The sequence below is a fragment of the Dendrobates tinctorius genome, unplaced genomic scaffold (assembly GCF_039654945.1).
Source record: "Dendrobates tinctorius isolate UK_male_01 unplaced genomic scaffold, ASM3965494v1 ptg000143l, whole genome shotgun sequence".
NCBI classification, from domain to species: domain Eukaryota; kingdom Metazoa; phylum Chordata; class Amphibia; order Anura; family Dendrobatidae; genus Dendrobates; species Dendrobates tinctorius.
This window is the reverse complement of record NW_027361810.1, coordinates 29,178,566-29,193,157: the sequence shown is the minus strand read 5'-3', so window position 1 is coordinate 29,193,157 and position 14,592 is coordinate 29,178,566. Positions and strand designations below refer to the sequence as shown.

The following is a 14,592-nucleotide window of genomic DNA, read 5'->3' as shown; positions in this document are numbered from 1 at the left end:
ATCTGTTATCTGATTCCTGCTTCCCAAATCATAGGCAACATGAAAGAGACCATGATTGCACAATTACAGACAAGTTTGTCTCGGAAAAAACATACAGTAGTTTGAAGAGTCAGCCAGTGACTATAAGAAGAGACGTGATTAGTCCGGTGAAGCCGCCAGTTGGCTTCTCCCTGCACCTGCTTCAGGTCTTTTTCTATGTACACATGTCATAACTAAGTCAACAAATAGGGTGGTGAAACGAGAACACGACCAGTGGCAATGCCAGACTAGTTACGTCTCATCTTAGGGTCCATGGACGACTCTTCAAAATACATACTAGCCTGCAATCATGCAGCCAAGCTTTGATTCATGCTGCAAATGATTTGATTTGGGCAGCATGAATCAAATAACAGGTTCCCTTCAAAATGTCTTTCTATTTGTCTATAGTCTGTTTTCTCCACCCTCCCTGAGTTATTTTTTCCCCTCTCCACTGCAGAGCTGTGTTTCTCACTCTCCCTCCTGCTATCACTAACACTAACAGGAGGGATGAAGACCAGAGCGAGACATCAGTTGCAGGAACAAGAACTCTGATGAATTTGTGTCTTTTTGCAGATCATTCAGGTACATAAAGGACCTACAGACATCACGCAGCAGCAAAATGGTAGAAAAGTTCTAATGAAGACTAATGAAAGTGCTACTTAACTTTGTGTTTAGTATGGAAATGAAAAAAATGAAAGACGGGTCTGGTGTCACGATCCATGATGGATTGTGACAGATAAAAGCACATGTAACCTTTTTTTTTCCCTTTAAGCTGTTTGCTTAAAGTTAGTTTTGCCCTCAGTGGCCATTAGGGTCATTACACAGTGGTGTCTTTAGTTCTAGTTTTGCCCCCCCCGGTGGTGGCTAGTATTATTACACGGGAATCACTAGCAGGTGTGATTGTTCTGGCTCTTGCCTTTAAAGGAGAGTTAGGTGGTCTCACTCACTGTTGGTGATATTGGTGATTTCCAACCATCCTTGGTGGAGGAAGGAGCAAGAGAAGAGTTCCTTGCAGCTCAGTCAGAGTCCTGGTGTGGAAGGAGCAACAGTGAGGAGTTCCTTGCAGCTCTGACAAAGCTTTGGTGAAGTAGCAGCTGTTCTGGAGGAAAGCTGCACTCAGGTGCTGGACTCTGTTGCTGGGAGCAAGAGCAACAGAGCAAAGCTAAGTGGTTTTTCCCTGTTTGTAAATTTCCTTATGTGTGTTTTAGTGCAGTGGTTGGATTAGTTTCTGCACCGTCCAATTCATTAGAAAAGGGATAGGTACAGGACAAGCTAGGGTTTTTAGGTATCCTGCTCGTCGCCAGGTGCAGAACCTGCCTAGGGACCGTCAGGAGTGTAGAGACACTGACTCAGGGGAGTGCAGGAGGTCTCCACGTCCCCGTTCCCTATTGCAGGGCCCTCCATTGTATCGGTTTCCCTGGAGGTTCCCTTATCTCTGTAAATTCGCCCTGCTGGAGGCGGTGTATCCAGATACACGTGTAACTATTGAAATTCGCCTGCTGGAGGCGGTGTATCCAGGGTCACGGGTGTCATAGAAATTCGCCCTGCTGGAGGCGGAGTATCCAGTCACCCATGACATCACATCTGGTAGTGGCTTTCTCTCTTCTCATTGTTAAAATTGGACGGTCGATAGACAGCTAGCAGGTAGTCAAGGATTTCTAATTCTTCATCACTCGGGGAAGACCAATATAGCAGAAATTAGAGAAGCTGAGAGGGCCTCATTTTCTTAAAAAAAAATGTCTAAATGGCAGGAAATGTTCTAAGAATGATGTTGGTGAACCAAAACCCTCCAATGTAAATTTTAATGCGTAGCATAATCCTAGATGTTATGTCTATACAGCATTCAAAGATGAAAATCTGAGAATTTACAACAGCAATTTATTTGCCTTATATTCTTCATAAAGTCGTCTTTCTTCACTCTTAGTGCTGTAAACAATCAGAGTTTTTGTGTTTTTTTTTCTGTTTTCTATCGAGCACTAACAGAGCTGCATTGATTGTAGGTTCCTGAATAAATGTATCTTCTGCCAGCAGAACAGCAGCCTCTTTGTACATACGTGGAGCCATAAGCTGCATGCTTACAGTATTATGGTAATGTGGATGTGATTTTGTAAGCTGATGCATTTTTCAAGCAGGAAATTAATTGCTCTCCAAACTTTCAACTCCACAATGTGCCCTCCAAAGGATAAATGGTAAAATCTATGATCTCTAGGGATCCCAACTGATCGCTATGTCCAGTTTTCCAATTTAAAGAGAATCTGACAGCAGGTTTTTGTTATGTAATCTGACAGCAGCATGATGTAGAGACCGAGAGCATGATTCCAGAGATGTATCACTTAGTTTACTAAGTGAAGCAGTTGTGACAGAATCACAGTTTTCTCTGCTGCAGATCTGCTGAGCTGTGTATAACCACACCCACACCACTGATTGGCTGCTTCTGTGTACACTGTATATTGACAAAAAGCTGGCAATCATTGGTGGGGGTGGGGTTGGACTATGAGGCATGAGACACCTAGTCCTGGAATGATAAAACTCAGATTTGATTGAAACAGCAAAACACAGTCTAATAAGTGACACATCTCTGCAATCAGGATCTCTGTCCCTATATATTATGCTGCTCTCATATTACATAGTAAATAAACCCGGTGACAGATTCCCTTTAAGTAGAGCGGTAGTAACCTACGTGCGCTGCTGCTCCATTCATTATGTCAGGGACTGGCTAAATAGCCGAGTTGCTCAGCTGTCTTCACCCTATACAAATCTGTATATAAAAGCTCACCCGAGTCGCTAATGTCTTATCTTAACTTTATGTTGGGATGACAGGGATTCAGAGCTCCATATAAGAAATCCAGAGCTCTGACTATACCAAGATTTATGGCACAGGTTCAGGTTGCACGTTGTGTCCACTGTGCCCAAGAACAGTTCAAGGTAGAACGCAGTCCTGAACATACAATGAACGAGAAAGGAGAGACGTCACTTACAGAGGACCTATTACCAATCAGGGGATTCCCTTTTTATTTAAAGGGATCTTGTCACCAGGTTTGTCCGATACGGGTTACAGCCACCACCTTTCAGGGCTGATCTATAGCATTCTATAATGCTGTAGCTAAGCCCCCGATCCGACCTACAAGATAAGAAAAATAACTTATTATACTCACCTGGGTGCGGACCGGTCTGATGGGTGTCGCAGGTCTGGCGCCTCCCATCTTCTTGCGACTCCATCTTCCTGCTTGCTTCACAGGCTCACCGGCATTGCGCTCATGCGCAGGCGTACTTCTCTTCCCTGTTGAGGGCAGAGCTGATTCCTGCAGTGGGCAGGCGCTGCGCACTGTGGTACTTTGCTCTGCCCTCAATAGGGCAGATAAGTACGCCTGTGCAGGAGCGCGATGCCAGGGAGGCTATGAAGCAAGCAGGAAGACGGCATCACAAGAAGATGGGAGGCGCTGGACCAGGACCTGCAACACCCATCGTGCCCCCAGGTGAGTATAATAAGTTATTTTTCTTCTCTTGCAGGTTGGATCGGGGGCTTATCTACAGCATTATAGAATGCTATAGATCAGCCCTGAAAGGCAGTGGCCGTAACTCCTATCGGCCAAACCTGGTGACAGGATCCCTTTAATAAAATAATTGGCTGCCTCAGACTGGTGATTTTTCCAAATATTAACCAGCAGCAAAATGGCTCTGAACACTCCCTAATGTCACCTGAAAGTGCACAACTTTCTAGCAAAAATCGGTGAAACTTATGGGTTGTGGAATCTCAGCATTGTGAGTAGGCTCCCGCAACGCTGTGGTCTTCCTTGTTCTGACAGCAGAAGATCTTGAGCAATCTTGCTCCTTACGCTAGCGCAACCTTTACTAAGTGGCGATCAAACGATAATTAACCATCATTAGAGCGGCATTGGCTTAGTAGAGTACGGGGCAGCGCTCGGTCAATGCAAAGAGCAAGCTCTCGCTCTTTCACTATGAGATCCGCCACGAAGAGTTGTAGGATCCCGCTCTGTTTTCCATAAATCTATCCCATAAGTGAAAATAATATAGGAGTAGGTGTACGGCACCCTTGTAATAAAGGGATCGGGAGCTCAAGAAGGGTTTCAACCCAAACACATGAAGTAAATAAGAGATACATGGCCCCTCCAAGTGATGTCACAAATCTTTATTCAGCCAGTCCAAATAGTGAGCTATTAACGTTTCATCCCGGAGATATGGTCTTTCATCAAACACAGATTGCAACAGGGACAAAAAAAAGGTACAGTATAGGGTAAAGTATCCACAAAATCGATTGGTGCACCGGATCACTTGGTGTTTGCGTGTCTGATGAAGGCCCATATCTCAAGGCCGAAACGTTACCGACTCTATGTGAATTGTCTGAATAAAGATTTGTTACATCACTCGGAGTGCCAAGTTTCACAAGTGAAAATCATGTTACATAACAAATGGAAGAAATGATCACAGCGATGACTTCTGTCCAAAAATAATTTATTTCATCTTTCCCCCAATTTATACATTAAAATAAGCAAAGAACTTAAAAGACACAATTTTTTGGTAACCAAAGTTAATATTCCCTTTGTATTGATAAGGTCCACTTAAATTAATCAGGATGAGATTAGAAGATTTCTGGATTGCATACGCTTTACAAAAAATAAGTTACGGTTCAGCCAAGAGTCCATAAAAAATGGGGTGGGGGACACTATTGTTAATGTGGAAGTCCAATATTACACTTTAATGATCTATCTTACTAAAGTCCTGGAATTGTTTCTACCAAAGTCCATACAAAAATTCATTGTAATAGTTTTTCATTGTAGGTTGCAATTATCGTGGTGGGGTCTCTTTTGGCTCTTTGCCCCCTTATGGAATTGCAAAAATTCCTTTGTGGGTCCGATTTTTCTGGGAAGCTCAGTTGCAATGTCTTCCCAGCATTACATCTAAGGAATCATATTGTGTGGTTATTGTGCAACACCTTTGAGACGATCACACGGAACTGCCTTGCACATGGTTTTGTAAGGGGTGGTCGTCCCGAAGAAGATGGTCAATGTACGCAAGATATGAAAAATTTAAATGAAAGTCTAATTGACACGGGTTGGTCTACTCAAAGAGGAGTTCTTTTGGAGAGGTTTCACTATGTCTAATGGATGGTCAAAAACAGCCAGATCTCTGACCCACCCCAGTAGTCTGTAAACCACCTTTCCGTTCCCAGACCCTTTTAAAGGGGTTATCCTATCTCGATATTTATGGCAAATCATATAGAATTGAATGGGGAGAGCTGTGCATGCTCCAACACCTCTACATTACCCATTATGCGAGAATGGACCCACAAGAGCTGGGATTTCTATCGGGAATTTCCTGTGGATATGACGTAAATATCTAAGATGGAATCACCTCTTTAAAGGATTAGTGAGGCTCCGCTCACTTCCATATTGAGAGGCAAGTAGGGTAGGAAACATCATTTCTACCAATAACTGCCAGGAAGTGCGTTTGGCCGTTGAATTTGACACTCGAATGGGAACAGGGCGCAATACTTGCCGATCACATACGTCCTGGCAGTTGACAGTAGATGTGACGTTGCTGCCTCCGCTCATGCCTCAATGTGAAAGTGAAAAGAACAAGACTAACGTATTAAATGGGGAACACTGACCCAGTAGTGAACTTCAGGTAGGTCTTGCTAAAATTTGTGTGTGTATGATAGTCTTAAAGCCTCTTGTATCGATTACCACGATTTAGCAAAACTAATAACAGTCGATCACATCATTGTTGATGAGAAGCTGAATGAATGGCTTAAAAAGGTTTACCTGCCTTTGGGGATTGTTTATTATTACTTACATGCAAGGTATTTTAATTTTTGTACGGTAATTGGGTTTCATTAAAAATGTTGCACCGTTCGCCTTCCATCGCCGCTGTATTGCACTGTCTGATGCCGGCTGCAGAATGGATTAAATGAAAATCAGTCAGTGAGTTCATTCTGACGGTTCAATGGGGGACTTTGTAACCTTTTCATCTGTCTTTTATTTTTTTAGCTCCTTTCAGCTGACTTATGATCATATACCCTTATGCAAAGAACTCATTAAAGCAAAACCAGTGCAAACTTTTTTTTATGTAAATCAAATTGAAAAAAAAAAAGTAATTTTTAACTCCAAATAAATGCATTTAAGTTAAAAAAAAAATGTTCCGAGAGGTTCCATGTATGGGGGCACGGCCGGTACTAGAAATCTATGCCCAGTAGGTAGACCATAATAAAACCAAATGCCTCCTACTCCAAATCTACCATTCATGTGTGTCTGTTTTTGGATTTCCTCTGTGTGTTTCCTGTTTACCACGGTTAAGGCTTCTCAATCATTGTTTGTATTTTCAACCATTGCACAACACACACATGTGTTATGTAGACAGATGACCCTTTACCTTTTCAGCATTTTTCTACTTTACGCGTCAGTTCATATTAAAATCTGCAGCTGCTTTTTTTCAGCCTGTGGGACAATTGGCTGCTTGTGTTCCTGCTTCTAACCATATACAAACTATAATGTAACCCCGTACATGATCTCTCTTTACCCTCAGATATGGAGGACACTCACCATCTGAGACAAATGATTAAAAGGGAAAATATTTATGAACCGTAGATGTAGTGGAAAAATAAGGCTCTGCCTGGAAGAATCATGATACAGGACCTGCAGGAGCGGTAACAGGCGCCTCACTATCGGCACTGCATCAGGATTGCAATACAACATGGGAGAACATGGAGTGCACAGAACATGGAAAAATCATTACTTACTAAGGGCCCCGTCACACACAGCGATCTCGCTGCTGAGTCACAAGTTTTGTGACGTGACAGCGATCTCACCAGCGAGATCGCTGTGTGTGACAGCGATCAGCGACCGGCCCCCTGCCGGTATCGCTGATCACTGTTGGAAAGCCCTGGACATTTTTTTGGTCTCTGGTCTCCCGCATCGCTGCATGTGACAGGCAGGAGACCAGCGATCAGCTGGTAACTAAGGTAAATGCAGGGTTTTAAGCACGGCGCTGTGCTTAGAAACCCTCTGTGTACCTTAGTTACCAGCTCGCTGATGCAGGGAGCTGGTAACTAAGGTACACATCGGGTTTCTAAGTGACGCATGCCCCTTAGATACCCGATGTGTACCCTAGTTACCAGCTCCCTGCATCAGCGCGCCGGTAACTAAAGTACACAGCGACGCCGGGTGCTGGGCGTCGCTGGTCCTGATCGCTGGTGAAGCTGTCTGTGTGACAGCTCACCAGTGATCATGCAGCGACTCACCAGCAATCCTGACACGTTGATATCATTGTCGGCATCGCTGGTGAGTCGCTATGTGTGACGGGGCCCTTAGTGGATAAATAAAATCCTGCCTGGAAGAATCAGAATACAGGACTGGCAGGAACTGTAACAACTGATTGACTTCTGTAACATCTGGATTAAAATTTAACATGGATGATCATAGAGTACATGGAACACGATAAAAAAATGCTATGCAGCAGATAAATAAAGCCCTGCTTGGGAGAATCACGATACAGGACCTGCAGGAGCTGGAACAGGCGCTACACTCCTGCAGCATCTCTCATGGAGTATAAAGGCCCCGTCGCACACAGCCAGATTGCTAGGGAGATCGCTGATTTTGTAATGCCACGGCGATCTCGCTGTGTGTGGCACGCATCAGCGACCGGTCCCCCTGCCGGGTATCGCTGATCGTGCTTGCCCTGGGCCATTTTTTGATCGTTGGTCTCCTGCTGACCAGCACGCATCGCTGCATGTGGCAGCGGGAGACCAACGATCAGCGAGCTCCCAGCGCTGTAAGCAGATGCTGGGAGCTGGTATCTAAGGTAAATATCGGGTAACTAAGCGTCGCGTCGCTTAGTTACCCGCTGTGTACCTTAGATACCAGCGTGCTCGCGCAGGGAGCTGGTAACCAAGGTACACAGCGGGTAACTAAGTGATGTGCACGCTTAGTTACCGGATATTTACCCTGGTTACCAGCCTGCGCGAGCACGCTGGTATCTAAGGTACACAGCGGGTAACTAAGTGATGCGCTCGCTTAGTTACCCGATATTTACCTTAGATACCTGCGTCCTCGCTGGTCCTGATCTCTGGTGAGATCTGCCTGTTTGACAGCTCACCGGCGATCATGTAGCGAGGCACCAGCGATCCTGACAAGGTCGTATCTTTGTCAGGATCGCTGGTGCATCGCTTAGTGTGACGGGACCCTAAGGCTATGTGCACACACGTTGCGGATTCGTCTGCGGATCCGCAGCAGTTTTCCAAGGGATGTACAGTACCATGTTATCCTATGGAAAACAAAAACCGCTGTGCCCATGCAGCGGAAAACTCCGAGGGGAAACGCAGCGGTTTATTTTCCGCAGCATGTCAATTCTTTGTGCGGATTCCGCAGCGTTTTTACACCTATTCCATTCTAGGAATCCGCAAGTTTAAAAACGCAGGTGAAATCCGCACTAAATCTGCAGGAAATCCGCGTAATAACGTGGGTATTTTGACCTGTGGATTCTGCAGATCCTGCGTGGAAAAATCTGCAGACGAATCCGCAATGTGCGCCCATACCCTAACATGGGTGAATGTGGAGTACAGGAAACTTGGAAAAATATTTGCTAACTATGTAGTGGACAAATAAAGCCCTGCCTGGGAGAATTATGAGACAGGACCTGCAGGAGCTGGAACAGGCATTTCTGTAAAATTTGGATTGGAATGTAACAGGTGTGAACATGGAGGACATTGTGCAAGGAGGAAGAAGCAAAGACTACTAGAGAAATAATGGATGGAGAATACCAAGTATTCAAGAAGCCTATAGGAATCTCCTAAAGAGGGAATATTTGGCTAGTCATGACTTTCCCATTTTGGCTGTTGGTTACAGAAATTGCTTCAGAATTGATCTTTTTCAAATGATCCCTTTAAAAGGTCATTGCCATCTTCATAAGTGAGTATTTGCAATCTACTGCTTACTAACATTTGCAGTTGTTCTTGAGATATTAACACTTCTCTTTTCTTCGTTTGTAGTTTGTTGCCTTGGAAACCGACCACCACCGCTAGATAGCAGAACCTCCGCTGTGCCTACAAGATCCTTTTATACTGAAAGCTGGGCAGGATCGCTGGAGCAATGGTGATCGGTCTTCAAGAGAACGAGCTGTAGACAAGAGAAAAGAAAAAAGTGTTCATATCTCAAGAACGGCAGAAAATTTTAACAAACAGTAAATTGCAAAAGTGCTTATTTTTACATGTGCTATCCTCCAATGTACATTTATGAACATGGGAATAATCGTTTACGTTATAGCAATTAGGAATATCAGTGTTACCAAGACCAATATGACCAAGCAAATGATATTTAATGCAGGACTTATTCATTTCTTGCAGCCAATGGTAAAAAGCGACTGATCATACACAGTGTTTAAGGCTATGTGCACACGGGCGGAATTGCAGCGGACATTTCCTTGGCAATTCCCCACGTGTGCACATAGCCTAAGGTAGAGTTACAGTATGCATAATTGGGAATAATCAGCAGGTGGCGCTGTTTCCTTACGTGCTGTAGTAGTAGAAGTTATTGGTCAACAACACAACTTTTTTTGGAAGTGTTTCTATAAACCCCAAGGGCTACAATTAACATTCTTCGCATAGTTAACACTATCCTACAATTCTTTTTTAACCATTTGAAGGACTCCTAGGCTATGTTTACATGGATTGCTCTTGCTGCTTTATTCTGCAGTTAAAATATGCTCTTTTGGCAGTAAAAAAAACCACACGATTTGGGGTGTTTACGCAGCGTTTTTGGGGCGGGGATTACATGTGTGCTTTGTTTACGGTACGTTTAATAAAGTTAGCTTTATTCACGAAAAACGCTGCCATAACATTTTTTTTTTTTTTTGCAGAGTTTCTTCCCGTTCTCATTGCCTTCTATAAGTGAAAAAATGCTGAAAGAGTTGACATGTTGCAATTCAATCAGAAAAGAAAACAAAACAAAGAAAAAAAACCAATCGTGTGCATGAGATTTCTGAAATGGCGTAAAGTGTAAAAAGCAGCTTTTAATTTGCATAAAAAACGCGGAGTGTGAACACAGCCTTAGTTTCTAAGCTGATTACATGGGATATTGTCTGAATAGATCCTGCATTAAAATACCATTGAATAATTGCCATAAATGGAATATATTTACATTAAAAAAATAACAAATTCTTAAAAAAAAAAATAAATAAAATGCAGTAAAATGGGTTTGTGCCAAAATAGATCTATTGATGATATAAATATATAGCTAAACACAAATAAAGAAGAAAAAAATGAAAAAAAATCTCTTTAAGGAAAGATTCTTACTTGTGTGCCCCCATATGACCTGCACCAGCATGGTTTCCACAGAGGAGCCGTTGGTGGCTTTCTTCTCCTTAGTTCTTATCTACTAATATCAAAGGGGGTGTCAGAATTAGGGTGGGATTGGCCGATCTGAGCATCCCCAGGTGTACCAGGCTCTGACACAATAATGGGCTCCGACAGATGAAACCCCCCCCACATGTAAAGCAGATTTCAATAATTTGTTCCTAGAAACAATTGGTTTTATTAACACATAAAGTCTATTATTAATCATATCCCCAAGTGCACAGCTCCCACCAGGAGAACTCCTGGCCATACGTCCTTTTTTTTTTTTGCTTTGTTTGGGACTCCGATGAATATCCCACTATCTATCATTAGAATTTGGATTTCCAGTCACCTAAAAACAAAATTAATCACAGATAAATAAATAATTTGGAGTTTGATACCAAAAACATATCAGAATTACCCCCATAAATCCCCTTTGTAACAACATTGCTCCCTGTAGCATAAAATACAGAATCAGTAGAAATCCCTGAACTCTCATCTAACCAACATTTTTGGTAGTTTTTTTCCAATTTTTAGGGAACCTTAAATAGAAGTCTTTCCAAAGTCCTAAAGGTAGATCCAATTTCTACCTATTTTAAAAAAAAAAATCCCCCCCAAAAATACCAAGTCGTATGTAACACTATTGTCCATCTGCTCCGCTCAGCGTTACCACAATGTCGATTACACTGGTCAACAGCATTTTTGGTGCCAAAGATATTTCATCGAATTTAGGGTATTTTTGGGGTGCTGATTCTGAATATGTCATCAGTTTTGCCAGATTGGCTCAAGTTTTTGAGATTTTTGGTATCTTATTTATAGCACTTGTTGGTAAATGCGACGCATCATCTCATTAATTTCTTTGGATTAGTACTTGAACTGAGCAGTTCTCAATATAGTTTTGTGTTAATTAGTGTTCTAAAAGTTTGTTCATAGCTTGATTTTTGCACTAACTTTATGTTGTTGTCTGTTTTCCAGTGAAAAGCATGAACTCATCAAGAAGAAGTTGTCTTAACGATCCAGACTCATTCTGTTACATTTGTGGTGAATACACACTGCCAAAACATAGAAGAAACATAACAGACTTCGTAAAAAAAGTGTATTTTGCCTATTTTGGGGTTATTCTTGGGGACCAAGACAAGTTTTGGGCACCACACATAGTGTGCAAAGCATGTATCGAATTATTACGAAAATGGAGCAAAGGACAAAGAAAAAGCTTCAAATTTGGTGTTCCAATGGTGTGGAGAGAGCCAAAAAATCATCATGATGACTGTTATTTATGGTAAACACAGGTACAGGCACATCTTCACAATGAGGGACAGGCCTTCTTGCAGATTCCATGTTACTCCCATTTTCGTTTCTTATGCTTATTGAATCCTTGCACTTGCACTGCACAGAAATAACAGTCATCATGATGATTTTTTGGCTCTCTCCACACCATTGGAACACCAAATTTGAAGCTTTTTCTTTGTCCTTTGCTCCATTTTCGTAATAATTCGATACATGCTTTGCACACTATGTGTGGTGCCCAAAACTTGTCTTGGTCCCCAAGCATAACCCCAAAATAGGCAAAATACACTTTTTTTACGAAGTGTGTTATGTTTCTTCTATGTTTTGGCAGTGTATATTCACCACAAATGTAACAGAATGAGTCTGGATCGTTAAGACAACTTCTTCATGATGAGTTCATGCTTTTCACTGGAAAACAGACAACAACATAAAGTTAGTGCAAAAATCAAGCTATGAACAAACTTTTAGAACACTAATTAACACAAAACTATATTGAGAACTGCTCAGTTCAAGTACTAATCCAAAGAAATTAATGAGATGATGCGTCGCATTTACCAACAAGTGCTATAAATAAGATACCAAAAATCTCAAAAACTTGAGCCAATCTGGCAAAACTGATGACATATTCAGAATCAGCACCCCAAAAATACCCCAAATTCATTAAAATATTTTGGACACCAGAAAAAAATTTTTTTTTCGTTGACCTGTGTTATTGTTAGTAAGAATTTCTGCTTTATGGAACAAAGTACGTCTGGAATCTCCACTTCTGGAGGTGATTTGTTGGGCTGCATGCACCGATTTGGAGTCTCGTGTGTGAAGGATCGATCTCCAGACACGTTGGATGCTTCGCGTTTTCTACAACTAAATGATCCACCTGTAAAAGAATATCCAAAAGTCAAGAATCAGCAAAACGTGTAAAGCAAAAGACAAGAAACAAGGAGTGATTATCAGTGCCGGTATTCAACAACCTGAAGCTCAAGACCGACATGAGGACCTCGGCGCGGCCCCTGAGCTTTTGCATTTCTTTTATTCCCCCATCACCTGTGAATGATATTACTGAGAAGTGGAAGGAACTGCAGCAACTCAGCCATAAAGTGGAGACCCCATAACATTACAGAGTGGGGGGCCGAGTGCTGAGGAGCAGAGGGCAGAAAAGTCACCAAAGCTCTGCTGAGTCCATAACTGCAGAGTCCAGACCTCCTCTGTTACTAACATCTGCACAAACCCTGCACCCCCGGCTGGGAGCTTCATGGCCGAGCAGCTGCATGCAGCCGTACATCACCAAGCACAATGCCGAGCGTCGGATGGAGTGGTATAAAGTTGTAAACTCACCACCACTGGACTCTGGAGGAGACATGTTCTGTGCAGTGAGGGATCACACTTCTCTATCTGGGGTCTGATGGAGGAATCTGGGTTTGGTGATTCTAGGAGGACGTTACCCGCCTGACTGCATTGGGCCCACTGTACAGTTTGGTGGATGTGGGATAATGCTATTAGCTTGTTTTTCAGAGATCGGTGTCATGAAAATCTTAATGTTTCAGCACAAGACATTGTTGCTTCTAGTTTATGAGAACAGTTTGGGGAAGACCCTTTTCAGTTCCCCATGACTGTGCCCAGGGCACAAGCTCCATACAGACATGGTTGGTGGAGCTTGGTGGGAAGAACATGACCCGGTCCTCAACCTCATCCAATACTTTAGGGATTAACAAGAGTGGAGATTGTGAGTCCGGCCTCTCCCCAATATCGCAGTATGACCTGGAGGAATTTCCACAGACGCCACCAAGCACTTGTAGGAAGTCTTCCCAGTAGACCAGAATCCATTTTATCTGCAAATGAGCCAACTCCATAGTATCACCCCGGATGTAGAATGGGAGGTCAGGAAAGCTGTAGGTGTCATGTGGAGGGGGCACATACTTTTCTCTACATAGTTTCCATCTATCCATTGTCTATGTGGGTGTTTTGGGCACAGAGATATACCTGGTCGTAGATTGCAGGATTTCGCCCAGACACCGACTCTTGTGAAAACCTGATGACACTGATGGCCACGTGGCCCATATGTGACCACTCATATATCAGGAAAACATGGCAATCACAAGCCGCTCCAGTGAACAGCTCGAAAGTGAAGGATCGGTGATTGCGCTGCCTCCAAAGACAAGTAGAAACCGTTCTACTGCTGAGATACCAGCAGAACAGCTGGCACAGGAGGGTGAAGGCGCATGGCCGCACCGGGGAGGACTCTCGGCAGATCTGCAGGGCTGTGTTTGCCTTCTTTATCTTAATGACGCTTGTATGAGGCTGATATGGGCGCAGGGTAACGCAGGGCTGGTTCCCTGGCACAGGATCTGCTCACACACAAGGTAAATATCCCTCACACCTTTGACCCATCGATTACTCACCAGCACAGGCTGTCCCACGGTCATGGACCTGTGTAACCAGCGGTGGCTGCCGTCTATGTTGTCACATTGTACCACAGTCACCATGTTCTTGACGTCACCGTGTGAAATGCACAGATCCTTCTGTCTGATCAGCCTTAACCAGGTGAAGTTAAACTGCTGGCTCTGCGGTGAGAATAGGAAGACATGACACTCGTTACCTGAACGGTAACAGAAACACCCAGAAAGTCACGTGTGTCAGTAACAATAGGAACCCGCCAGATAAGAGTAACACATTGTGTCCTGCCAAGTGCAAGACCCGCGGTGGGAGGACACGGGGGTCACGTACCGCCCACAATATTATCAAATCTAATACTTCTGCTTGAAGTTTTCCTTTAATAAATAACAAAATATTTTAAAATAAGTCAGAAATCAAGTCTAAAACCTCTCAGAAGTCGGCTGCTGTGGCTGGGATACTGTCATACCAAAGAGCACTGGAAATACGCAAACGCTGGATATGTGAACATTGCAGCCATGACGGACCATTTGTTTTGATCAAACTCTGATTCG

General features: G+C 43.2%; 1 protein-coding gene across 1 annotated transcript in view; it reads right to left on the bottom strand.

Annotated features, from left to right (window-relative positions):
- Positions 1-10,538: 10,538 nt before the first annotated feature.
- GALNT5 (polypeptide N-acetylgalactosaminyltransferase 5) overlaps positions 10,539-14,592 on the bottom strand; it is a 30,772-nt gene continuing 26,718 nt past the window's right edge. The window contains exons 9-11 of the mRNA XM_073545652.1: positions 14,047-14,208; positions 12,363-12,524; positions 10,539-11,047 (exon numbers count right to left, since the gene is read on the bottom strand). Of these exons, the coding sequence (XP_073401753.1) occupies positions 12,384-12,524; positions 14,047-14,208 (303 nt within the window). The 3' untranslated portion in view covers positions 10,539-11,047; positions 12,363-12,383. The remainder of the gene's footprint in view (positions 11,048-12,362; positions 12,525-14,046; positions 14,209-14,592) is intronic.